Source organism: Lissotriton vulgaris, chromosome 11, assembly GCF_964263255.1.
Source record: "Lissotriton vulgaris chromosome 11, aLisVul1.2, whole genome shotgun sequence".
NCBI classification, from domain to species: Eukaryota; Metazoa; Chordata; class Amphibia; order Caudata; family Salamandridae; genus Lissotriton; species Lissotriton vulgaris.
The window spans coordinates 43020982-43048280 of NC_141699.1; the positions used below are offsets into that span (position 1 = coordinate 43020982).

Consider the following 27299-nt stretch of genomic DNA (forward strand, 5'->3'; position numbering starts at 1 on the left):
GGCATGTAAGGGATCGCAAGATCCTTCAGATATTCAGGGGCTACCTGAGAGGTAATCCTGTAGCATATAAGGAGCGCTTTAAACAAGATCCTCTTTTTTATAGGGAGCCAGTGAAGGGCCTCCAGTGTAGGCTTGGAGGCAGCTCTTCTGGGAAGCCTAAGGACCAATCGGGCCGCCGTGTTCTGGAGAACCTGTAGTTTTTTAATGTTCTTCTCAGTAGTCCCTAGGAGTAGAACATTACCGTAATCGATACGGGAGGTGACTAAAGCTTGGGTCATCGTGCGTCTGGCCTCTAAAGGAAGGAGGTCCAGGGTGCGATTTAGGGTCTTCAATACACCAAAGCATTTCCCTGCTAGCTTCTGGACGTGGCTGTCAAAGGAGAGTCTGGGATCAACCCATACACCCAGGTTCTTTGCCTCCTTGCACGGAGAAGGCATAGGACCTAAACAAGGAGGCCACCAGTCTAGGGTCCAACTAGCCGAGTTACCCCCTATCACAAGCACCTCTGTTTTTGAGCCATTGAGCTTCAGGCAGTGTTGGTTCATCCAGCCTGCAAACTCCTGCATGCACGTTTTGAAATTAGCATCAGCCAAGGTGGGTGCCTGGGATAGGGAGATGAGGAGTTGGGTATCGTCGGCATACGATACTAATTTTATGCCATACGATTGAACCACCTCCGCCAGCGGGGCCATATAAAGGTTAAACAGGGTGGGGCTCAGGGCAGAGCCCTGAGGCACCCCCTGTTCTAGGGCAATGCTGTCTGAGAGGGAATTGCCTCTCTGAACCTGGAAGCTTCGGTCTATGAGGAAGGATTTAAGCCATCCCAATGCCGCCTTGGTGACCCCAGCCTGGTTTAGACACTGTAGCAGGATGGAATGAGCTACAGTGTCAAACGCAGCACTGAGGTCCAGCATTATGAGCGCCATCGTATGACCCTCATCAGCTCCTGCCCGAAGCATTTCAGTTGCTCTCAGGAGGGCTGTCTCGGTGGAGTAATTGGTCCGGAAACCGGACTGGGAGCTATGCAGGGATTTATTAGCTTCAAAGTGAGCCATGAGTTGTTTATTTGCAATTTTTTCGGTCACTTTTGCAAGATAAGGTAATAGAGAGATTGGTCTCAGGTTTTCCAAGGTATCCTGACTTACATTAGGTTTCTTTTTGATTGGCAATACAATTGCCTTCTTCCAATCGAGCGGTAGGTGCGCTGAAGAGAAAGATAGTTGTATTATGTGCCTAAAATAGGGTTCTAGTACCTGTAAGCTCTCTCTGAGTACTTTCGGGGGGGCAGGGTCACGAGGGGAACCCGATTTGACGCTCTTGCAGATGTTTATAAGAGTATCAGGAGGGGGAACCGAAAAGTATTGGAGGCAAGACTCAGTAGAATTGACAACAGCACTTTCTATAAAATCACGGCCGGATGGCAAATTGTCAGAAAAACTGGCATAGATGTTGGTGATTTTTTCTGAAAAGTAAAGTGCAATCTTATTGCAAGTTTCTACTGAGTTATTGCAAGGCACATTATCATTAGTGAGCACAGAAATTTCTTTAAAAATTTTAAAAAGCTCTTTAGAGGAGTTCTCTGCCTCCCCAATGCGCGTCTTGTAATGCATGGCTTTAGAAATACGGATTTTTTTATAGTATTCCTTTTGCGCTTGTTTATATTGTAGTTTAATAGCTGGGCAAAAGTTAATACGCCATTCGCGTTCTAATTTTTTGCAAGCGGATTTGCTTGCTTGGAGTTCTGCAGTGTACCAGGGAGTGGATTTTCTGGGGTTATTGAAATTTTTCAGGTTGCGAGTGGGAGCGGTTTTATCTAGGGCCCTTAAAATTCTGTCCTGCAACTGACTGTAAGCTATTTCACAGTCAGTGCTTTCAAGAGAGTCTCCTGTTCCAATCAATTTGTTGAACGTATCCTGAGAGAAATTTTTCCATTTCCGGCGCTGGTACCGGAGGTCCGTGTCATTTTTTTTAGGATCGGGCTCAGATCTCTGCAGGTAGAATGGAACAATTGAGTGATCTGACCAGGGTACCGGGATAGGAGAAAGAGCATGCACTCTGGAAACGTTCCCAAAGATGGGGTCAAGGAGGTGACCAAGTCTGTGAGTAGGATCAAGATTTATTAGATCTAGCTGCAGAGACTGGAGAGCAGACCTAATGTCCTTCGCTCCGGAATCGAGGGGGTCATCGAAATGAGCGTTCATATCACCTAGCACCAGGAAATTATTCTTCCTAATAGCAAGGTGAGCGGTGTTTTCTAGAAGGCTGGATGTAAAATCATACAGTCTCCCGGGAGGTCTGTACACAAGAATGCCAGAAATGGAGAATTGGGGGTTTATCATGATGGTAAAAAATCCAGCTTCACAGTGATCTATGATCAGAGGCGATAGGGAGCATTGCATGGGAGTTTTAGTGGCAATAGCAATTCCACCTCCCCTGCCATCCTTCCTATCAAGTCTGGAATTGTTTTGTAGAACTCCGCTAGCATCTACTCGACAGCAAGCTTGCAGATCCGAGGAAGCTGGCCGTCGAGGCGGATCGCTGGGTGAACATTCGGGTCTCCAGAGGCCCCATAGGGGATTCTCCCCGCACCAATCAAGGACCACCCCGCCAGAGAGGGGGGGAACCAAGGAGGACCCAGGGATGCCCAGTCTGGTCCCCAGCGTAGCCCCCCGAGAAACACCCAACCGAATTTCCCCGCACGTCCACCCGCCACGACCGGGGACCCGGGGAGGCCGCACAAGGTCACCATCACATGTTTTAGATGTCAGAAGCCCGGTCACTACGCCAGTGATACCCTGTGCCCCATGGCCCCACGTATCCCTACCACCACTCCCCCAGCTAGGCAGATAGCGAATGTAGCTTTAGGGGAAGAGTTTGAGGACACCGAGGAATGGGAACCTGCTGCCATGGCACTAGTATCCCTGGGAGATAGGGAGATGGTCCCCGTGAACGTCCTACCCCCCAACACCGAGAAGTACCGTGGGTCCATCATAGTGAATGGCCACAAGTGGAGGCCCTCCGTGACACCGGCGCCAGCATCACAGGTGTCCTTAGCCATCTAGTAAGAGAAGACCAGATCCTCCCCAATGTCCTTTGCCCTGTAATTTCAGCAGATAACACGAAGAGCTTGTGTAAGGTAGCCCTGATACCATTTGAGTGGAAAGGAGTAGCAAGAAAATTAAAAGTAGCAGTACGGACCTCCCAACCTGTTGACTGCCTCCTGGGAAACGACCTGGAAAGTTCTCCATGGAAGCAGGTCGAGCGCCGCACCCACCTAGGGATGATGGGTCTTCCCGAGTGGGTGTGCGCCACCACCCGATCCGTGGCAGCCCGACTGCCCCCCGACAGAGAAATCGAGGACGACCCGGCCAGCCTTCCCCCTGTGGATGGCGACCGAGCCGATCCAGCCGAGACCTCCGACCTCGTCCCACGAGGAGAGGAGGACACTAACGACGAAGCCATACACCCAGACCCCGCACAGATCACCGAGCTGGGTGATCGGCCCGAATTGGCGCAGTGGCGCCACGAGGCGGGCCCCTCCCGAGAGGAGTTCTGCCGAGAACAAGCTACCTGTCCTTCCCTGGTCGGGCCCCGGCGACAGGCCGAAGCCCAGGCGGCGGGCGACCAATCGGGTACGCACTGGCTCTACTGGGAGAATGACCTCCTTTACAGCGAACAGAAGTCAGCGGAGCTAGGGTCAGCCCGAGTGCTGGTGGTACCCCTACGCTTCCGCGACATCCTCCTGAACTTGGCCCACGATGTACCCCTAGCAGGCCACTTGGGCCAAGACAAGACATATAGCCGCCTGGTTACGCACTTCTATTGGCCCAAGATGAAAACAGACGTAGAGGCCCACTGCAAGTCCTGTCCCACGTGCCAGGCTAGTGGAAAAAGCGGAGGAAAGCGCAAGGCTCCCCTTCAACCATTCCCCGTCGTCAGTACCCCCTTTGAACGGGTCGGAATTGACATTGTGGGGCCACTGGACCCCAAGACCTCTCAAGGTCACTGCTTCATCCTCGTCCTAATGGAACATGCCACTCGATACCCGTAAACCATACCCCTACGCACCGTCACGGCCCCCGTGGTGGGCCGGGCGCTGATGGGAATCTTTTCCCGTGTAGGGTTTCCCCGCGAAGTCGTGAGCGACCGCGGGACGAACTTTATCTCCTGGTACATGACGTCCCTTTGGCAGCAATGTGGAGTGTCCTATCGGTTCACCACTCCGTACCACCCCCAAGGAAAAGGCCTAGTAGAGCGGTTCAACAGGACTCTAAAGGGGATGATCATGGGCCTAGAGGAGCCCCTCCGGCGTAAGTGGGACGTCCTGCTCCCCTGCCTCTTGTTCGCCTACCGGGAAGTTCCCCAGAAATCCTTGGGGTTCAGCCCGAACTACTGTACGGACACCCTGTCCGGGGGCCCCTCAGCCTGGTCCGAGAGGGTTGGGAGACGGCCCCCCGCGACCCTCCTCAGGAGGTGTTCCGGTACATTCTGACCCTCCGAAATCAGACAAGGAAGTTCCGAGAACTGGCCGAAGCCAACCTGGAGGCGAGCCAGGAAGAAATGAAGCGCTGGTACGACCAGAATGCCACTCTGGTCGAGTTCCAGCCGGGTAAGCAGGTATGGGTCCGTGCGCCCTTCAAGATAAGTGGACAGGGCCCTTCAAGGTGATCGAGCGGAAAAACCAAGTCACATACTTGGTGGACGTCCAGTCCCCCAGGAATCCCCTGCGGGTCCTGCACGTGAAACGCCTCAAGCCTCACTTCGTGCGTACTGAGTTGAGCCTGCTGCTGGCCACAGATGATGGGGCGGAGGAGGAAACAGAGCCTCTCCCTGACCTCCTGTGCGCCAAAGAGAAAGATGGCTCCGTGGGAGGAGTGAACCTCTCTCTCTCCCTCACTCCCCAGCAATGCGAGGACTGCCGCCAGCTCCTGGGGCAGTTCTCAGACCTGTTCTCTCTCGTCCCCAAGGTCACCAACTGATGTGTCCACGACGTGGACATCGGAGACAGCCCGCCGGTACGACACAGAGCCTACCGAGTCCCGATCGAGTCCAGTCCTGCATCCAGGCCGAGGTCTCGAAGATGTTGTCCTTGGGGGTGGTTGAACCCTCAGATAGCCCCTGGGCCAGCCCAGTGGTGCTGGTCCCGAAAGCCGCTGCCCCTGGTGTCGCCCCTGAACTGAGGTTCTGCGTGGACTACTGGGGGCTCAAGGCAGTCACCCAAGCCGACGCCTACCCCATTCCCCGCGCAGACGAGCTCATTGACTGTCTTGGGTCTGCTCATTTCCTCAGCACCTTTTACTTGACCTGCGGATACTGGCAAATTGCGCTCACAGAGGCAGCCAAGGAGCGGTCCGCCTTCTCCACCCCGGACGGGCATTATCGCTTTTGCGTGATGCCCTTCGGGATTAAAAACGGCACGGCCACTTTTCAGAGACTAGTAAACAAGGTCCTGGCCAGGCTGGAAGAGTTCAGTGCCGCATATCTGGACGATATCGTGGTTTTCAGTTCAGAATGGAGCGAGCACCTCCGGAGAGTGCTAATGGCCCTGCGCCAGGCAGGCCTCACAGTAAAAGCCAGCGAATGCCAAATCGGACAAGGATCGGTGGTCTACCTGAGGCACCAGGTCGGAAGTGGGCATGTCGCCCCTCTGCAGCCTAAAATCGACGCCATCCAAGCCTGTGAACCACCCAAACAGAGGTTCGGGCCTTCCTGGGCCTCACCGGTTACTACCGGAGGATCATCCGAGGGTACGGCAGCCTTGTAGGTCCCCTCACGGAGTTAACGTCCAAAAAGCAACCCCAGAAAGTGCAGTGGACCCCCGCCTGCCAAGAGGCGTTCGACGCCCTCAAGAGAGCCATGTGTACTGCCCCTGTGCTACAAGCCCCTTACTACTCCAAGGAATTTGTGGTACAAACTGATGCCTCGGAGCACGGCATTGGGGCGGTACTATCCCAACTGAATGAGGAAGGTCTAGACCAGCCCGTAGCTTTCATTAGCCGGAGGCTACTCCCCAGAGAGCAGAGGTGGAGCACCATCGAACGAGAAGCGTTCGCTGTAGTCTGGGCCCTCAAGAAGTTACGGCCCTACCTGTTCGGAACCCATTTCCGAGTCCAGACTGATCATCGACCATTGCGGTGGCTGATGCAGATGCGGGGCGAGAACCCCAAACTGCTGCGATGGTCGATCTCCCTCCAGGGAATGGATTTCACTGTAGAGCATCGCCCTGGTACCACCCACGCCAACGCTGACGGCCTCTCCAGGTTCTTCCGCCTCAGCGAAGAGAACCCCCAAGAGGATGGGTAGTTCGCCCCGACTTTCAGCTGAGCCCTGCTGAGTGACTCGCGGCTTCCCTGAAGATCGTAAGACTTCCGACATCTTGCTTGAGCTCTGCTGAGTGACTCGCGGCTCCCTGACTCTCCTGGTCCGGCTGGACCCTGAAAGATTGCCCCGTATCCCCCGGCTCGAGGATTGAGAGCTGTACGCCGGATACGCAACGACATTGACACTGATCTTATAAGACTGTCCCGCTACCCCTACCCTGACCGAGACTCTTGAGCCCTTGCGCTACTTGTAACTACCAGCTTTCTCTGATCATAAAGATCCCTTGAATCACGAGATAAAGAAAACGTTCCTAAGAAGCTACGGTGTGGTGTCTCTTTGTCGTGTGGTGCTTGTGTAGTGTGTACGATCCTAGATTCGAAACTCTCCCCCTGAGAAGTCTCCCTCCAGTGCTCGTCTTCGTACCTAGGGAGGTGGGTCCTAGGGTGGTCAGGAAAACTTCCTGCCCTCCCCTGAGGTCGCCTTCTAACACTGGTGTTGTGCCACTCTGGGAGCTGCGCAAGGAGCATACTCCCAGCTGCACCAAGCAACTTACTACACGGCCGAAGTACCGTCTGTCAGCGTACCTTTCTTTTTTGTTTTGGTATACCGCTCCGGTACTACGCACCACTGCAGTGCATTACTCGCCTACTGGATGGCGCCTAAAGCTGTGCCGCCCTGCTGAGTCTGCAGGGCTCTACTATCCCATGGTGGCTGTGCACTGCTCGCCTGTGGGTGGTACCTAAAGCTGTGCCGCCCTGCTGGGTAGCAGAGCTCTACTATACTATTGTGGCTGTGGTCGGACACCTTAGTGTGCATCAAACACCGTCTCCCTACACACCCTTTTGACAACGCACCTCACAAGGTGAGCACATCATATTAGTGTCCAAAGCAACGCCACAGCAGGTCTGCTGCCACTGTCATTGCCCCTCAATAATCATTGGCAAAGCCAATACCTTTAACTGTCATTAACCTATTTCCTATTTTTTGGTTCTCCAGTGCTGAGAGGTTATATGAATGGCAATAGCGCTGTGCAAATATCATTCCACGGCAGACAACAAAACAAAAGTAAAAAACATTGTAATTTTTAACACCAACAGCTCTAACTTTCACAAATGCGAGACCGATTGCATTACAACAGCTTGCCTACTGCTCAAGGAGCCTTTTGAAGGTGGCTCTGAGGGCGCTTTCCTCAGATCGGTCTCTCTTGAGGGAAGTTGAAGTCTGTGAAGAGTGATCACTATCTTCCTCAGATAAAGGACACGCCTTAGTTTTTAGCTTCTGGAGCCTCAGTAAAAGTCTATCTTACCTGTCTTTTAAGGTCTTCTGAGAAGAGGTGCAACAGATTTTGCGGTCTCTGATCTTATGTTCCAGATAGAAGCAATACATGCATTACTTATGAGGGTCATCCAAATGGAGCCTCTTTTTCCCACAAGTGTCACAGGATCTGAACTTTTTGGGTGGGTTGGGACATGCTGTCCAGTCAGAATATATAGGGTAGTCGAAATAAGTAATAGTCTGGAAGAAAATCCTTCTGAAGAGCTGAGAGAAAAATTGAAGAATGAGCAGAACTCAAAGAGACTCCATCACATGGAGTGCAGTAGAGATCGGAGGGATTCAGCCTCTCGTGGGAGTGTTCTAGAGGGTGCTGTCGCCTGATGGGCTCAAGTTTGCAAGTTTAGTCTTTTTTTGAAAGAACATAGATAGGCTATAAAACCTATTGGTCTTTGCCATTCTATCTAGACGGGTAATGATTCAAGCAGGTGATTCTATGAAAAATCCAATACTAGAGAACGTTGAGCATTAACAAGTTCAAGCCACTCCCCTCTAAGAGACAACATGCAAACAATACAATACGACATGTGCCCAACACAGCTCTGATATGCCTTTAATCGACTATTATAGTAGACAGTAGAACACGCTACCACCGACTGCCTTACACACATAATTCTGTTAGTCACTGACATGCCTAACATCCTAGAAGATGCACAGGCCTTCCGGTACAGCCCTCTGGTCTCACCCATTCCACTTTTAGAACATTCACCCCCACCTCAAGGAAGTTACGACATCAACCTGAAAGAGGAGCTTATTCATTCTTACTACAGAAAGCCCATCTTCACAAGCCAAAGGAGACTGCTGTTTGCTATGAAATCCGACTGGAAAGTGCGAAATCTCTTTTCTAGCGCATACAGGTCATCCATAGGGTCTCTCGGCGCTATGAAGATAAGAATTCACCAAAGCATTCAGTAAAGTGCAGCGCTGTCAGATCTGGTGAAACCGAGAACAGAGCCGACCTATTCTGGAAGGAGAAGGAGTCAACCTCAGCACCCTGTGAGTTTGGCTTCTAGAACCATAGCTGTGGTCGAGTGCAAAGGTCTGTGGAGTGCAAAGGTCTGTGGAGTAGCACATAGTGAAGCTTGTGGAGAAGCACACGGTGAAGCACACGGTGAAGCACGCAGTGAAGCACGCAGTGAAGCACGCAGTGAAGCTTGTGGAGAAGCACACGGTGAAGCACACGGTGAAGCACGCAGTGAAGCACGCAGTGAAGCACGCAGTGAAGCACGCAGTGAAGCACACGGTGAAGCTTGTGGAGAAGCACACGGTGAAGCACACGGTGAAGCACGCAGTGAAGCACGCAGTGAAGCTTGTGGAGAAGCACACGGTGAAGCACACGGTGAAGCACGCAGTGAAGCACGCAGTGAAGCACGCAGTGAAGCACGCAGTGAAGCACACGGTGAAGCTTGTGGAGAAGCACACGGTGAAGCACACGGTGAAGCACGCAGTGAAGCACGCAGTGAAGCTTGTGGAGAAGCACACGGTGAAGCACGCAGTGAAGCACGCAGTGAAGCTTGTGGAGAAGCACACGGTGAAGCACGCAGTGAAGCACGCAGTGAAGCACGCAGTGAAGCACGCAGTGAAGCTTGTGGAGAAGCACACGGTGAAGCACACGGTGAAGCACGCAGTGAAGCACGCAGTGAAGCACAGCAGTGAAGCTTGCAGGGAAGCTTGCAGTGAAGCTTGTGGAGAAGCACACGGTGAAGCACGCAGTGAAGCTTGCAGTGAAGCTTGTGGAGAAGCACGCGGTGAAGCACGCAGTGAAGCTTGCAGTGAAGCTTGCAGTGAAGCTTGTGGAGTAGCACACGGTGAAGCACGCGGTGAAGCACGCAGTGAAGCACGCAGTGAAGCTTGTGGAGAAGCACGCGGTGAAGCACGCAGTGAAGCTTGCAGTGAAGCTTGCAGTGAAGCTTGTGGAGTAGCACACGGTGAAGCACGCGGTGAAGCACGCAGTGAAGCACGCAGTGAAGCTTGTGGAGAAGCACGCGGTGAAGCACACAGTGAAGCTTGCAGTGAAGCTTGCGGTCAAGCACTCAGTAAGCTCACATCTCATCTCACTATCTGCACACAGCACACCTCAAGATGTGGACTCTCAGTAAACGCAAAGCCTCCATGCGGACCCCACCCACACACTACAAGATGAAGACATCTTACGTTGACTCCAAAGTCTGGGGAGGTGGCGCTCCATACGGCCCCGATGCTCGCCGCCGCCAGCATGGCCTCCAGGGTGTGAACACTGTTCGGCATGTACCCTGGAAGAAGGAGACAAAGAGTGAGCACCTTACAGGAATCCCTCCGCAGGCCTGGAGGGTCGAAGGGCCGTGTGCCTCACTGTTGGCACGAGTGCACTCCCAAACAGCCACACACTCCACCTGGATCCTGCTTATACAATTTAAGAAAGAATTCAATGACATTCATGGCCAAAAAGAAATATAATATTTAAAGGAAAACAATGCCTGGACAAATATAAAAGAAAAGGAAAAAGAAAGTCACAGCAAACAAAACAAAGCAATGAAAGATGCTTCTATCACAGCAGCACTCTGGGGTGGACGGGCACTATCTCTGGGCTGAGAGGTTGCTGGGCACTGGGGAGTCCAGAGGGGTTGAGTGGCAACCACACGTGCAGGGCCCTCGTGCAGTGCCATAAGCTGCAGTGACCAGAACAGGAGCAAGATTAGGTCCATTGGAGAGGGCCCTGGGAGGGAAGGGGGAGTCCATCGTAGACCACCCCCTGCGCCCCAGTTCTGGGTTGTGTAAGTCTTCCGAAGGCCCAAAGTGTCCGTGCTGTGGCCACCAGGCCGCCCTGGCACACTCCAGAATAATTCATCACCAAGCCGCCCTGGCACCCTTCAGACTCTGTCATCACCAGGCCAGGCCGCCCTGGCACCCTCCAGACTCTGTCATCACAAGGCCGCCCGACACACTCCAGACTCTGTAATCACAAGGCCGCCCTGGCACACTCCAGACTCTGTCATCACCAGGCCGTCCTGGCACCCTCCAGACTCTGTCATCACAAGGCCGCCCGACACACTCCAGACTCTGTAATCACAAGGCAGCCCTGGCACACTCCAGACTCTGTCATCACCAGGCCGCCCTGGCACACTCCAGACTCTGTAATCACAAGGCCGCCCTGGCACACTCCAGACTCTGTCATCACCAGGCCGTCCTGGCACCCTCCAGACTCTGTCATCCCAAGGCCGTCCTGGCACCCTTCAGACTCTGTCATCACCAGGCCTCCCTGGCACACTCCAGACTCTGTCATCACAAGGCCGCCCTGGCACACTCCAGACTCTAAAAAGTTTTGAGCAGGGAGCTACCCTTTCAGACAGGAAAAGGATTGGGTCACCAATTATACAAACTTCAGACTGTCATCACCAGGCCAGGCCGCCCTGGCACACTCCAGACTATGTCATCACAAGGCCGCCCGGCACACTCCAGACTCTGTCATCACAAGGCAGCCCTGGCACACTCCAGACTCTGTCATCACCAGGCCGTCCTGGCACCCTCCAGACTCTGTCACCACCAGGCCGCCCTGGCACACTCCAGACTCTGTCATCACCAGGCCGTCCTGGCACCCTCCAGACTCTGTCATCCCAAGGCCGTCCTGGCACCCTTCAGACTCTGTCATCACCAGGCCTCCCTGGCACCCTTCAGACTCTGTCATCACCAGGCCTTCCTGGCACCCTTCAGACGCTGTCATCGCCAGGCCGCCCTGGCACACTCCAGTCTGTCATCACAATGCTGCCCTGGCACACTCCGGACTCTGTCATCACAAGGCCGCCCTGGCACACTCCAGACTCTGTCATCACCAGGCCGCCCTGGCACACTCCAGACTCTGTCAGCACCAGGCCGCCCTGGCACCCTCCAGACTCTGTCATCACAAGGCCGCCCTGGCACACTCCAGACTCTGTCATCACCAGGCCGCCCTGCACACTCCAGACTCTGTCATCACCAGCCCGCCCTGGCACACTTCAGACTCTGTCATCACAAGGCCGCCCTGGCACACTCCAGACTCTGTCATCACCAGGCCGTCCTGGCACACTCCAGACTCTGTCATCAACAGGCCGCCCGACACACTCCAGACTGTGTCATCACCAGGCCTCCCTGGCACACTCCAGACTCTGTCATCACCAGGCCGCCCTGGCACACTTCAGACTCTGTCATCACAAGGCCGCCCTGGCACACTCCAGACTCTGTCATCACCAGGCCGCCCTGCACACTCCAGACTCTGTCATCAACAGGCCGCCCGATACACTCCAGACTCTGTCATCACCAGGCCTCCCTGGCACCCTCCAGACTCTGTCATCACCAGGCCGTCCTGGCACACTGCAGACTCTGTCATCACCAGGCCGCCCGACACACTCCAGACTCTGTCATCAACAGGCCGCCCGACACACTCCAGACTCTGTCATCACCAGGCCTCCCTGGCACCCTCCAGACTCTGTCATCACCAGGCCTCCCTGGCACCCTCCAGACTCTGTCATCTCCAGGCCATCCTGGCACACTGCAGACTGTCATCACCAGGCCGCCCGACACACTCCAGACTCTGTCATCACCAGGCCTCCCTGGCACCCTCCAGACTCTGTCATCACCAGGCCTCCCTGGCACCCTCCAGACTCTGTCATCACCAGGCCGTCCTGGCACACTGCAGACTCTGTCATCACCAGGCCGCCCGACACACTCCAGACTCTGTCATCAACAGGCCGCCCGACACACTCCAGACTCTGTCATCACCAGGCCGCCCGGCACACTCCAGACTCTGTCATCAACAGGCCGCCCGACACACTCCAGACTCTGTCATCACCAGGCCGTCCTGGCACCCTCCAGACTGTCATCACCAGGTCGTCCCGGCACCCTCCAGATTCTGTCATCACCAGGCCTCCCTGGCACCCTCCAGACTCTGTCATCACCAGGCCGCCCTGGCACCCTCCAGACTCTGTCATCACCAGGCCGCCCTGGCACCCTCCAGACTCTGTCATCACCAGGCCGCCCTGGCAGCCTTCAGACTCTGTCATCACCAGGCCGTCCTGGCACCCTTCAGACTGTCATCACCAGGCCAGGCCGCCCTGGCACACTCCAGACTATGTCATCACAAGGCCGCCCGGCACACTCCAGACTCTGTCATCACAAGGCCGCCCTGGTACACTCCAGACTCTGTCATCACCAGCCCGCCCTGGCACCCTCCAGACTCTGTCATCACCAGGCCGCCCTGGCACCCTCCAGACTCTGTCATCACCAGGCAGCTCTGGCACACTCCAGACTCTGTCATCACAAGGCCGCCCTGGCACACTGCAGACTCTGTCATCACAAGGCCGCCCTGGCACACTGCAGACTCTGTCATCACCAGGCCTCCCTGGCACCCTCCAGACTCTGTCATCACCAGGCCGCCCTGGCACACTGCAGACTCTGTCATCACCAGGCCACCCTGGCACCCTCCAGACTCTGTCATCACCAGGCCGCCATGGCACCCTCCAGACTCTGTCATCACCAGGCCGTCCTGGCACCCTCCAGACTCTGTCATCGCCAGGCCGTCCTGGCACCCTCCAGACTCTGTCATCGCCAGGCCGTCCTGGCACCCTCCAGACTCTGTCATCGCCAGGCCGTCCTGGCACCCTCCAGACTCTGTCATCGCCAGGCCGTCCTGGCACCCTCCAGACTCTGTCCTCACCAGGCCGTCCTGGCACACTGCAGACTCTGTCATCACCAGGCCGTCTTGGCACCCTCCAGACTGTGTCATCACTAGGCTGCCCTGGCACCCTCCAGACTCTGTCATCGCCAGGCCGTCCTGGCACCCTCCAGACTCTGTCATCACCAGGCCGTCCTGGCACACTGCAGACTGTCATCACCAGGCCGTCCTGGCACCCTCCAGACTCTGTTATCACCAGGCCGTCTTGGCACCCTCCAGACTCTGTCATCACCAGGCCGCCCTGGCACCCTTCAGACCCTGTCATCACCAGGCAGCTGCCGACTCAGCCTCAGCATGTGAGCAGCATTCGCTTATCCTGGGCACCATGCTAGAGAATATCTGAGCCACGCAGCAGTACGCCAGCTGGCCACACGGTGGCAGCATCCGACCATGCAATCTCAGGACGTTTGGGCAGCAGAGTTAGTGAAAGTGATGATAAAACTGGCTGCAGGATGGGCGCGACCCTGGACCAGGATTAACAAGCATTGGCATAGCCAATAGGTCTCGCTTTTGGGACCTTGTAAGTATTTAGTTCTGTTCTTTTGATTTTTACTGCCATTTCTGAAAAAAAGATTACATGATGGTGATTCTTTTTCAAATTTTTAAGGTCGACATAATATCTGAAGCCGCATTATTTAAAACTGCTGTCCTTTCTGCTGACACAATCGGACTTTTTCCTGCCGGTCTCTTACGTGATAAAGCATTAGGGAGAAATGACCCCCCCTGTTCTGTGGAAGACCCTAAAGCAGTGGAGTGAGTCGTCAGGAGCTCCTGTAAAGCCGACTTCCTTTAAGTGCCCTCAAAACGAACCGACCGACAACTGCTCCCAGACTGTCTTGGGGAAATGACCCTTTCTTTCTTTCTTTGAGTCTGATACACATCCAGCAAAGCGGTCATATCAAGGAAAGTTATTATTAAAAGTGACATTATTGTCCAGCAAACTGCAGTAGATTATCGGAATCTGAAACTATGGGCCCGGTGTAGGTAATCTATTTTTGCCGATTCTTAAATACCGAATTTTACCAATTCGGTATTTAAGAATCGGTAAATATGATGTAGGTAAACTAATAGTCTTTATTACCTGTGCCAGGTCCTGTTGGCACTGCCCCATGTGCACGGGTCCTGTTGGCACTGCCCCCCGTGCACGGGTCCTGTTGGCACTGCCCCCGTGCACGGGTCCTGTTGGCTTTGCCCCCCCCCGCCCCCCCGTGCACGGGTCCTGCTGGCACGGCCTCCCTGTGGAATATCGTGCAAATCACATAATTCTTTACATAAAACAGCGGGTCATCCTTAAGCCATAAACATCAGAATAATGTCCGAAAATTGTTGAAAATACTATCACAGTTAAACACTCGCCGCTGACCACTGTGGTGGTTCGCTCAGTCTGCATCAAGGACACAACGTGGCGGTTTTTACTACACTCATTGTTTTCTTTCTATGTTAGGTTTGATGTTGAATAATTGCCCACTGAGGCCAATTTTGCATTGTACTGTTCAGTGCCCGGGTCCCAGGGACGTTTGGGGCCACCCAAGGGAGCCCGTGGGCGCAGACGCGCCGTGCGCTCTTGGACCAGTGTGAGGCTGGAGGGGGCACACCTCTACAATCACAAGGCCCGCAGCTCCCACGAGGGCGCTCCCTCCAGGAGGGCGAGGCCGAAGAACTGGTCTGAGTGACATTCTTCACCCGAGGAGTCACTGAGGGGTGTGAAGAAGAGACACCCCCCGGTGACTGACAGAGGGGGTAGGACCCCCCACCCCCCGGGCAGCGCCACTCTGGGAGGCCCAAGCACCTCACCCAAAGGGACCCACAGAATTACAGCTCAGAGGGCCTGGCCCCTCCTGCTCAAGATCACACGTGGCGCCAGAGACGGAGGTCTGACCGACCCCACGGAATACAGACCTCACCTTCAAGCAAGAGTCAGCAGCCCGAGGGTCAGAGGGAGGGAGAGGGAGCGGGTGAGGAATGAGTGATGTGAGAGGGAGGGGTGCATGTACGTGGGAAACACACTCCCCAGTTTGTCTCCGACCCTGCATCCTCAAGGCAAGTCTTGAACAGGAGGGCACCCTGGCACAATGCAGACCCTGGCATGCTTCAGGCGAGTCTTGTATGGGAGGGCACCCTGGCACAATGCAGACCCTGGCACGCTGCAGGTGAGTCTTGTACGGGAGGGCACCCTGGCACAATGCAGACCCTGGCACGCTGCAGGTGAGTCTTGTATAGGAGGGCACCCTGGCACAATGCAGACCCTGGCACGCTGCAGGTGAGTCTTGTACGGGAGGGCACCCTGGCACAATGCAGACCCTGGCACGCTGCAGGTGAGTCTTGTACGGGAGGGCACCCTGGCACAATGCAGACCCTGGCACGCTGCAGGTGAGTCGTACAGTGAGGGCACCCTGGCACAATGCAGACCCTGGCATGCTGCAGGTGAGTCTTGTACGGGAGGGCACCCTGGCACAATGCAGACCCTGGCATGCTGCAGGTGAGTCTTGTACGGGAGGGCACCCTGGCACAATGCAGACCCTGGCATGCTGCAGGTGAGTCTTGTACGGGAGGGCACCCTGGCACAATGCAGACCCTGGCATGCTGCAGGTGAGTCTTGTACAGGAGGGCACCCTGGCACAATACAGACCCTGGCATGCTTCAGGTGAGTCTTGTACGGGAGGGCACCCTGGCACAATGCCGACCCTGGCACGCTGCAGGTGAGTCTTGTACGGGAGGGCACCCTGGCACAATGCAGACCCTGGCATGCTGCAGGTGAGTCTTGTACGGGAGGGCACCCTGGCACAATGCAGACCCTGGCATGCTGCAGGTGAGTCTTGTACGGGAGGGCACCCTGGCACAATGCAGACCCTGGCATGCTTCAGGTGAGTCTTGTACGGGAGGGCACCCTGGCACAATGCAGACCCTGGCACGCTGCAGGTGAGTCTTGTATGGGAGGGCACCCTGGCACAATGCAGACCCTGGCATGCTTCAGGTGAGTCTTGTACGGGAGGGCACCCTGGCACAATGCAGACCCTGGCATGCTGCAGGTGAGTCTTGTACAGTGAGGGCACCCTGGCACAATGCAGACCCTGGCACGCTCAGGTGAGTCTTGTACGGGGAGGGCACCCTGGCACAATGCGGACCCTGGCATGCTGCAGGTGAGTCTTGTACGGGAGGGCACCCTGGCACAATGCAGACCCTGGCATGCTTCAGGTGAGTCTTGTACGGGAGGGCACCCTGGCACAATGCAGACCCTGGCATGCTGCAGGTGAGTCTTGTATGGGAGGGCACCCTGGCACAATGCAGACCCTGGCATGCTGCAGGTGAGTCTTGTACGGGAGGGCACCCTGGCACAATGCAGACCCTGGCATGCTGCAGGTGAGTCTTGTACGGGAGGGCACCCTGGCACAATGCAGACCCTGGTATGCTGCAGGTGAGTCGTACAGTGAGGGCACCCTGGCACAATGCAGACCCTGGCATGCTGGAGGGGAGTCTTGTATGGGAGGGCACCCTGGCACAATGCAGACCCTGGCATGCTCAGGTGAGTCTTGTACGGGAGGGCACCCTGGCACAATGCAGACCCTGGCATGCTGCAGGTGAGTCTTGTACGGGAGGGCACCCTGGCACAATGCAGACCCTGGCACGCTGCAGGTGAGTCTTGTACGGGAGGGCACCCTGGCACAATGCAGACCCTGGCATGCTGCAGGTGAGTCTTGTACGGGGAGGGCACCCTGGCACAATGCAGACCCTGGCATGCTTCAGGTGAGTCTTGTACGGGAGGGCACCCTGGCACAATGCAGACCCTGGCACGCTGCAGGTGAGTCTTGTATAGGAGGGCACCCTGGCACAATGCAGACCCTGGCATGCTGCAGGTGAGTCTTGTACGGGAGGGCACCCTGGCACAATGCAGACCCTGGCATGCTGGAGGGGAGTCTTGTATGGGAGGGCACCCTGGCACAATGCAGACCCTGGCACGCTGCAGGTGAGTCTTGTATAGGAGGGCACCCTGGCACAATGCAGACCCTGGCATGCTGCAGGTGAGTCTTGTACGGGAGGGCACCCTGGCACAATGCAGACCCTGGCATGCTGGAGGGGAGTCTTGTATGGGAGGGCACCCTGGCACAATGCAGACCCTGGCACGCTGCAGGTGAGTCTTGTACGGGAGGGCACCCTGGCACAATGCAGACCCTGGCATGCTGGAGGGGAGTCTTGTACGGGAGGGCACCCTGGCACAATGCAGACCCTGGCATGCTGGAGGGGGGGGAGTCTTGTACAGGAGGGCACCCTGGCACAATGCAGACCCTGGTACGCTGCAGGTGAGTCTTGTACGGGGAGGGCACCCTGGCACAATGCAGACCCTGGCATGCTGGAGGGGGGGGGGGAGTCTTGTACAGGAGGGCACCCTGGCACAATGCAGACCCTGGCATGCTGCAGGTGAGTCTTGTACGGGAGGGCACCCTGGCACAATGCAGACCCTGGCATGCTTCAGGTGAGTCTTGTACGGGAGGGCACCCTGGCACAATGCAGACCCTGGCATGCTGCAGGTGAGTCTTGTACGGGAGGGCACCCTGGCACAATGCAGACCCTGGCATGCTGCAGGGGAGTCTTGTACGGGAGGGCACCCTGGCACAATGCAGACCCTGGCATGCTGCAGGTGAGTCTTGTACGGGGAGGGCACCCTGGCACAATGCAGACCCTGGCATGCTGGAGGGGAGTCTTGTACGGGAGGGCACCCTGGCACAATGCAGACCCTGGCATGCTGCAGGTGAGGCTTGTACGGGAGGGCACCCTGGCACAATGCAGACCCTGGCATGCTGCAGGTGAGTCTTGGACGGGGAGGGCACCCTGGCACAATGCAGACCCTGGCATGCTGCAGGTGAATCTTGTATGGGAGGGCACCCTGGCACAATGCAGACCCTGGCACGCTGCAGGTGAGTCTTGTATAGGAGGGCACCCTGGCACAATGCAGACCCTGGCATGCTGGAGGGAAGTCTTGTATAGGAGGGCACCCTGGCACAATGCAGACCCTGGCACGCTGCAGGTGAGTCTTGTACGGGAGGGCACCCTGGCACAATGCAGACCCTGGCATGCTGGAGGGAAGTCTTGTATAGGAGGGCACCCTGGCACAATGCAGACCCTGCCATGCTGCAGGGGAGTCTTGTACGGGAGGGCACCCTGGCACAATGCAGACCCTGGCATGCTTCAGGTGAGTCTTGTACGGGAGGGCACCCTGGCACAATGCAGACCCTGGCATGCTGCAGGTGAGTCTTGTACGGGAGGGCACCCTGGCACAATGCAGACCCTGGCATGCTGCAGGTGAGTCTTGTACGGGAGGGCACCCTGGCACAATGCAGACCCTGGCATGCTTCAGGTGAGTCTTGTACGGGAGGGCACCCTGGCACAATGCAGACCCTGCCATGCTGCAGGGGAGTCTTGTACGGGGAGGGCACCCTGGCACAATGCAGACCCTGGCATGCTCAGGTGAGTCTTGTACGGGAGGGCACCCTGGCACAATGCAGACCCTGGCATGCTCAGGTGAGTCTTGTACGGGAGGGCACCCTGGCACAATGCAGACCCTGGCACGCTGCAGGTGAGTCTTGTACGGGAGGGCACCCTGGCACAATGCAGACCCTGGCACGCTGCAGGTGAGTCTTGGACGGGGAGGGCACCCTGGCACAATGCAGACCCTGGCACGCTGCAGGTGAGTCTTGTACGGGAGGGCACCCTGGCACAATGCAGACCCTGGCATGCTGCAGGTGAGTCTTGTACGGGAGGGCACCCTGGCACAATGCAGACCCTGGCATGCTGGAGGGGAGTCTTGTATGGGAGGGCACCCTGGCACAATGCAGACCCTGGCATGCTGCAGGTGAGTCTTGTACGGGGAGGGCACCCTGGCACAATGCAGACCCTGGCATGCTGCAGGTGAGTCTAGTACGGGAGGGCACCCTGGCACAATGCGGACCCTGGTATGCTGCAGGTGAGTCTTGTACGGGAGGGCACCCTGGCACAATGCAGACCCTGGCACGCTGCAGGTGAGTCTTGTACGGGAGGGCACCCTGGCACAATGCAGACCCTGGCATGCTGCAGGTGAGGCTTGTATGGGAGGGCACCCTGGCACAATGCAGACCCTGGCATGCTGGAGGGGAGTCTTGTATGGGAGGGCACCCTGGCACAATGCAGACCCTGGCACGCTGCAGGTGAGTCTTGTACGGGAGGGCACCCTGGCACAATGCAGACCCTGGCATGCTGGAGGGGAGTCTTGTATGGGAGGGCACCCTGGCACAATGCAGACCCTGGCATGCTGCAGGTGAGTCTTGTACGGGAGGGCACCCTGGCACAATGCAGACCCTGGCACGCTGCAGGTGAGTCTTGTACGGGAGGGCACCCTGGCACAATGCAGACCCTGGCACGCTGCAGGTGAGTCTTGTACGGGAGGGCACCCTGGCACAATGCAGACCCTGGCACGCTGCAGGTGAGTCTTGTACGGGGAGGGCACCCTGGCACAATGCAGACCCTGGCACGCTGCAGGTGAGTCTTGTACAGTGAGGGCACCCTGGCACAATGCAGACCCTGGCACGCTGCAGGTGAGTCTTGTACGGGAGGGCACCCTGGCACAATGCAGACCCTGGCATGCTGCAGGTGAGTCTTGTACGGGAGGGCACCCTGGCACAATGCAGACCCTGGCATGCTGCAGGTGAGTCTTGTACGGGAGGGCACCCTGGCACAATGCAGACCCTGGCATGCTGCAGGTGAGTCTTGTACGGGAGGGCACCCTGGCACAATGCAGACCCTGGCACGCTGCAGGTGAGTCTTGTACGGGAGGGCACCCTGGCACAATGCAGACCCTGGCATGCTGGAGGGGAGTCTTGTATGGGAGGGCACCCTGGCACAATGCAGACCCTGGCATGCTGCAGGTGAGTCTTGTACGGGAGGGCACCCTGGCACAATGCAGACCCTGGCACGCTGCAGGTGAGTCTTGTACGGGAGGGCACCCTGGCACAATGCAGACCCTGGCATGCTGCAGGTGAGTCTTGTACGGGAGGGCACCCTGGCACAATGCAGACCCTGGCATGCTGGAGGGGAGTCTTGTATGGGAGGGCACCCTGGCACAATGCAGACCCTGGCATGCTTCAGGTGAGTCTTGTACGGGAGGGCACCCTGGCACAATGCAGACCCTGGCATGCTGCAGGTGAGTCTTGGACGGGGAGGGCACCCTGGCACAATGCAGACCCTGGCATGCTGGAGGGGAGTCTTGTATGGGAGGGCACCCTGGCACAATGCAGACCCTGGCATGCTGCAGGTGAGTCTTGTACGGGAGGGCACCCTGGCACAATGCAGACCCTGGCATGCTGCAGGTGAGTCTTGTACAGTGAGGGCACCCTGGCACAATGCAGACCCTGGCACGCTGCAGGTGAGTCTTGTACGGGAGGGCACCCTGGCACAATGCAGACCCTGGCACGCTGCAGGTGAGTCTTGAACAGGAGGGCACCCTGGCACAATGCAGACCCTGGCACGCTGCAGGTGAGTCTTGAACAGGAGGGCACCCTGGCACAATGCAGACCCTGGCATGCTCAGGTGAGTCTTGAACAGGAGGGCACCCTGGCATGTGGAGGCGCCCATGAGACAATGCAGACCCTGGCATGCTTCAGGTGAGTCTTGTACGGGAGGGCACCCTGGCACAATGCAGACCCTGGCATGCTGCAGGTGAGTCTTGAACAGGAGGGCACCCTGGCACAATGCAGACCCTGGCACGCTGCAGGTGAGTCTTGTACGGGAGGGCACCCTGGCACAATGCAGACCCTGGCACGCTGCAGGTGAGTCTTGTACGGGAGGGCACCCTGGCACAATGCAGACCCTGGTATGCTGCAGGTGAGTCTTGTACGGGAGGGCACCCTGGCACAATGTAGACCCTGGCATGCTGCAGGTGAGTCTTGTACAGGAGGGCACCCTGGCACAATGCAGACCCTGGCATGCTTCAGGTGAGTCTTGTACAGTGAGGGCACCCTGGCACAATGCAGACCCTGGCATGCTTCAGGTGAGTCTTGTACGGGAGGGCACCCTGGCACAATGCAGACCCTGGCACGCTGCAGGTGAGTCTTGTACGGGGAGGGCACCCTGGCACAATGCAGACCCTGGCACGCTGCAGGTGAGTCTTGTACAGTGAGGGCACCCTGGCACAATGCAGACCCTGGCATGCTGCAGGTGAGTCTTGTACGGGAGGGCACCCTGGCACAATGCAGACCCTGGCACGCTGCAGGTGAGTCTTGTACAGGAGGGCACCCTGGCACAATGCAGACCCTGGCATGCTGCAGGCGAGTCTTGTACGGGAGGGCACCCTGGCACAATGCAGACCCTGGCATGCTTCAGGTGAGTCTTGTACGGGAGGGCACCCTGGCACAATGCAGACCCTGGCACGCTGCAGGTGAGTCTTGTACGGGGAGGGCACCCTGGCACAATGCAGACCCTGGCACGCTGCAGGTGAGTCTTGTACAGTGAGGGCACCCTGGCACAATGCAGACCCTGGCACGCTGCAGGTGAGTCTTGTACGGGAGGGCACCCTGGCACAATGCAGACCCTGGCATGCTGGAGGGGAGTCTTGTACGGGAGGGCACCCTGGCACAATGCAGACCCTGGTACGCTGCAGGTGAGTCTTGTACGGGGAGGGCACCCTGGCACAATGCAGACCCTGGCATGCTTCAGGTGAGTCTAGTACTGGAGGGCACCCTGGCACAATGCAGACCCTGGCATGCTGCAGGCGAGTCTTGTACGGGAGGGCACCCTGGCACAATGCAGACCCTGGTACGCTGCAGGTGAGTCTTGTACGGGGAGGGCACCCTGGCACAATGCAGACCCTGGCATGCTTCAGGTGAGTCTTGTACGGGAGGGCACCCTGGCACAATGCAGACCCTGGCATGCTCAGGTGAGTCTTGTACGGGAGGGCACCCTGGCACAATGCAGACCCTGGCACGCTGCAGGTGAGTCGTACAGTGAGGGCACCCTGGCACAATGCAGACCCTGGCATGCTGCAGGTGAGTCTTGTACGGGAGGGCACCCTGGCACAATGCAGACCCTGGCACGCTGCAGGTGAGTCTTGTACAGGAGGGCACCCTGGCACAATGCAGACCCTGGCATGCTTCAGGTGAGTCTTGTACGGGAGGGCACCCTGGCACAATGCAGACCCTGGCATGCTGCAGGTGAGTCTTGTACGGGAGGGCACCCTGGCACAATGCAGACCCTGGCATGCTGCAGGTGAGTCTTGTACAGGAGGGCACCCTGGCACAATACAGACCCTGGCATGCTGCAGGTGAGTCTTGTACGGGAGGGCACCCTGGCACAATGCAGACCCTGGTACGCTGCAGGTGAGTCTTGTACGGGGAGGGCACCCTGGCACAATGCAGACCCTGGCATGCTGCAGGTGAGTCTTGTACGGGAGGGCACCTTGGCACAATGCAGACCCTGGCACGCTGCAGGTGAGTCTTGTACAGTGAGGGCACCCTGGCACAATGCAGACCCTGGCACGCTGCAGGTGAGTCTTGTACGGGAGGGCACCCTGGCACAATGCAGACCCTGGCACGCTGCAGGTGAGTCTTGTACGGGAGGGCACCCTGGCACAATGCAGACCCTGGCATGCTTCAGGTGAGTCTTGTACGGGAGGGCACCCTGGCACAATGCAGACCCTGGCATGCTTCAGGTGAGTCTTGTACGGGAGGGCACCCTGGCACAATGCAGACCCTGGCATGCTGGAGGGGGGGGGAGTCTTGTACAGGAGGGCACCCTGGCACAATGCAGACCCTGGTACGCTGCAGGTGAGTCTTGTACGGGGAGGGCACCCTGGCACAATGCAGACCCTGGCATGCTGGAGGGGGGGGGGAGTCTTGTACAGGAGGGCACCCTGGCACAATGCAGACCCTGGCATGCTGCAGGTGAGTCTTGTACGGGAGGGCACCCTGGCACAATGCAGACCCTGGCATGCTTCAGGTGAGTCTTGTACGGGAGGGCACCCTGGCACAATGCAGACCCTGGCATGCTGCAGGTGAGTCTTGTACGGGAGGGCACCCTGGCACAATGCAGACCCTGGCATGCTGCAGGGGAGTCTTGTACGGGAGGGCACCCTGGCACAATGCAGACCCTGGCATGCTTCAGGTGAGTCTTGTACGGGAGGGCACCCTGGCACAATGCAGACCCTGGCACGCTGCAGGTGAGTCTTGGACGGGGAGGGCACCCTGGCACAATGCAGACCCTGGCACGCTGCAGGTGAGTCTTGTACGGGAGGGCACCCTGGCACAATGCAGACCCTGGCATGCTGCAGGTGAATCTTGTATGGGAGGGCACCCTGGCACAATGCAGACCCTGGCACGCTGCAGGTGAGTCTTGTATAGGAGGGCACCCTGGCACAATGCAGACCCTGGCATGCTGGAGGGAAGTCTTGTATAGGAGGGCACCCTGGCACAATGCAGACCCTGGCACGCTGCAGGTGAGTCTTGTACGGGAGGGCACCCTGGCACAATGCAGACCCTGGCATGCTGGAGGGAAGTCTTGTATAGGAGGGCACCCTGGCACAATGCAGACCCTGCCATGCTGCAGGTGAGTCTTGTACGGGAGGGCACCCTGGCACAATGCAGAGCCTGGTATGCTGCAGGTGAGTCTTGTACAGGAGGGCACCCTGGCACAATGCAGACCCTGGCATGCTTCAGGTGAGTCTTGTACGGGAGGGCACCCTGGCACAATGCAGACCCTGGCATGCTTCAGGTGAGTCTTGTACGGGAGGGCACCCTGGCACAATGCAGACCCTGGCATGCTGCAGGTGAGTCTTGTACGGGAGGGCACCCTGGCACAATGCAGACCCTGGCATGCTGGAGGGGAGTCTTGTATGGGAGGGCACCCTGGCACAATGCAGACCCTGGCATGCTGGAGGGGGGGGGAGTCTTGTACAGGAGGGCACCCTGGCACAATGCAGACCCTGGCACGCTGCAGGTGAGTCTTGAACAGGAGGGCACCCTGGCACAATGCAGACCCTGGCATGCTCAGGTGAGTCTTGAACAGGAGGGCACCCTGGCATGTGGAGGCGCCCATGAGACAATGCAGACCCTGGCATGCTTCAGGTGAGTCTTGTACGGGAGGGCACCCTGGCACAATGCAGACCCTGGCATGCTGCAGGTGAGTCTTGAACAGGAGGGCACCCTGGCACAATGCAGACCCTGGCATGCTGCAGGTGAGTCTTGTACGGGAGGGCACCCTGGCACAATGCAGACCCTGGCATGCTTCAGGTGAGTCTTGTACGGGAGGGCACCCTGGCACAATGCAGACCCTGGCATGCTTCAGGTGAGTCTTGTACGGGAGGGCACCCTGGCACAATGCAGACCCTGGCATGCTGCAGGTGAGTCTTGTACAGTGAGGGCACCCTGGCACAATGCAGACCCTGGCACGCTGCAGGTGAGTCTTGTACGGGAGGGCACCCTGGCACAATGCAGACCCTGGCATGCTGCAGGTGAGTCTTGTACGGGAGGGCACCCTGGCACAATGCAGACCCTGGCATGCTGGAGGGGGGGGGGAGTCTTGTACAGGAGGGCACCCTGGCACAATGCAGACCCTGGCATGCTGCAGGTGAGTCTTGTACGGGGAGGGCACCCTGGCACAATGCAGACCCTGGCATGCTGCAGGGGAGTCTTGTACAGGAGGGCACCCTGGCACAATGCAGACCCTGGCATGCTGCAGGTGAGTCTTGTACGGGAGGGCACCCTGGCACAATGCAGACCCTGGCATGCTGCAGGTGAGTCTTGTACGGGGAGGGCACCCTGGCACAATGCAGACCCTGGCATGCTGGAGGGGAGTCTTGTATGGGAGGGCACCCTGGCACAATGCAGACCCTGGCACGCTGCAGGTGAGTCTTGTACGGGAGGGCACCCTGGCACAATGCAGACCCTGGTATGCTGCAGGTGAGTCTTGTACGGGAGGGCACCCTGGCACAATGCAGACCCTGGCATGCTTCAGGTGAGTCTTGTACGGGAGGGCACCCTGGCACAATGCAGACCCTGGCATGCTGCAGGTGAGTCTTGTACGGGAGGGCACCCTGGCACAATGCAGACCCTGGCATGCTGCAGGTGAGTCTTGTACGGGAGGGCACCCTGGCACAATGCAGACCCTGGCATGCTTCAGGTGAGTCTTGTACGGGAGGGCACCCTGGCACAATGCAGACCCTGGCATGCTGCAGGTGAGTCTTGTACAGGAGGGCACCCTGGCACAATGCAGACCCTGGCACGCTGCAGGTGAGTCTTGTACAGGAGGGCACCCTGGCACAATGCAGACCCTGGCATGCTGCAGGTGAGTCTTGTACAGGAGGGCACCCTGGCACAATGCAGACCCTGGCATGCTGCAGGTGAGTCTTGTACGGGAGGGCACCCTGGCACAATGCAGACCCTGGCATGCTGGAGGGGAGTCTTGTATGGGAGGGCACCCTGGCACAATGCAGACCCTGGCATGCTTCAGGTGAGTCTTGTACGGGAGGGCACCCTGGCACAATGCAGACCCTGGCATGCTTCAGGTGAGTCTTGTACGGGAGGGCACCCTGGCACAATGCAGACCCTGGCATGCTTCAGGTGAGTCTTGTACAGTGAGGGCACCCTGGCACAATGCAGACCCTGGCACGCTGCAGGTGAGTCTTGTACGGGAGGGCACCCTGGCACAATGCAGACCCTGGCATGCTGCAGGTGAGTCTTGTACGGGAGGGCACCCTGGCACAATGCAGACCCTGGCACGCTGCAGGTGAGTCTTGTACAGTGAGGGCACCCTGGCACAATGCAGACCCTGGCACGCTGCAGGTGAGTCTTGTACGGGAGGGCACCCTGGCACAATGCAGACCCTGGCATGCTCAGGTGAGTCTTGTACGGGAGGGCACCCTGGCACAATGCAGACCCTGGCATGCTCAGGTGAGTCTTGTACGGGAGGGCACCCTGGCACAATGCAGACCCTGGCACGCTGCAGGTGAGTCTTGTACGGGAGGGCACCCTGGCACAATGCAGACCCTGGCATGCTGCAGGTGAGTCTTGTACGGGAGGGCACCCTGGCACAATGCAGACCCTGGCACGCTGCAGGTGAGTCTTGTACAGGAGGGCACCCTGGCACAATGCAGACCCTGGCACGCTGCAGGTGAGTCTTGTACAGTGAGGGCACCCTGGCACAATGCAGACCCTGGCACGCTGCAGGTGAGTCTTGTACGGGAGGGCACCCTGGCACAATGCAGACCCTGGCATGCTGCAGGTGAGTCTTGTACGGGAGGGCACCCTGGCACAATGCAGACCCTGGCACGCTGCAGGTGAGTCTTGTACAGTGAGGGCACCCTGGCACAATGCAGACCCTGGCACGCTGCAGGTGAGTCTTGTACGGGAGGGCACCCTGGCACAATGCAGACCCTGGCACGCTGCAGGTGAGTCTTGTACGGGAGGGCACCCTGGCACAATGCAGACCCTGGCATGCTGCAGGTGAGTCTTGTACGGGAGGGCACCCTGGCACAATGCAGACCCTGGCACGCTGCAGGTGAGTCGTACAGTGAGGGCACCCTGGCACAATGCAGACCCTGGCATGCTGGAGGGGAGTCTTGTATGGGAGGGCACCCTGGCACAATGCAGACCCTGGCATGCTGCAGGTGAGTCTTGTACGGGAGGGCACCCTGGCACAATGCAGACCCTGGCACGCTGCAGGTGAGTCTTGTACGGGAGGGCACCCTGGCACAATGCAGACCCTGGCATGCTGCAGGTGAGTCTTGTACGGGAGGGCACCCTGGCACAATGCAGACCCTGGCATGCTGCAGGTGAGTCTTGTACGGGAGGGCACCCTGGCACAATGCAGACCCTGGCACGCTGCAGGTGAGTCGTACAGTGAGGGCACCCTGGCACAATGCAGACCCTGGCATGCTGCAGGTGAGTCTTGTACGGGAGGGCACCCTGGCACAATGCAGACCCTGGCACGCTGCAGGTGAGTC

At 57.8% G+C, this 27299-nt stretch overlaps 1 protein-coding gene across 2 annotated transcripts in view; it reads right to left on the minus strand.

Annotated features, from left to right (window-relative positions):
* AACS (acetoacetyl-CoA synthetase) overlaps positions 1-27299 on the minus strand; it is a 324332-nt gene that overhangs the window by 132125 nt on the left and 164908 nt on the right. For both annotated transcript variants that reach the window (XM_086942682.1, XM_086942681.1), the window contains one exon: positions 9808-9905. In XM_086942682.1, coding sequence (XP_086798808.1) covers positions 9808-9905 — 98 coding nt within the window. The remainder of the gene's footprint in view (positions 1-9807; positions 9906-27299) is intronic.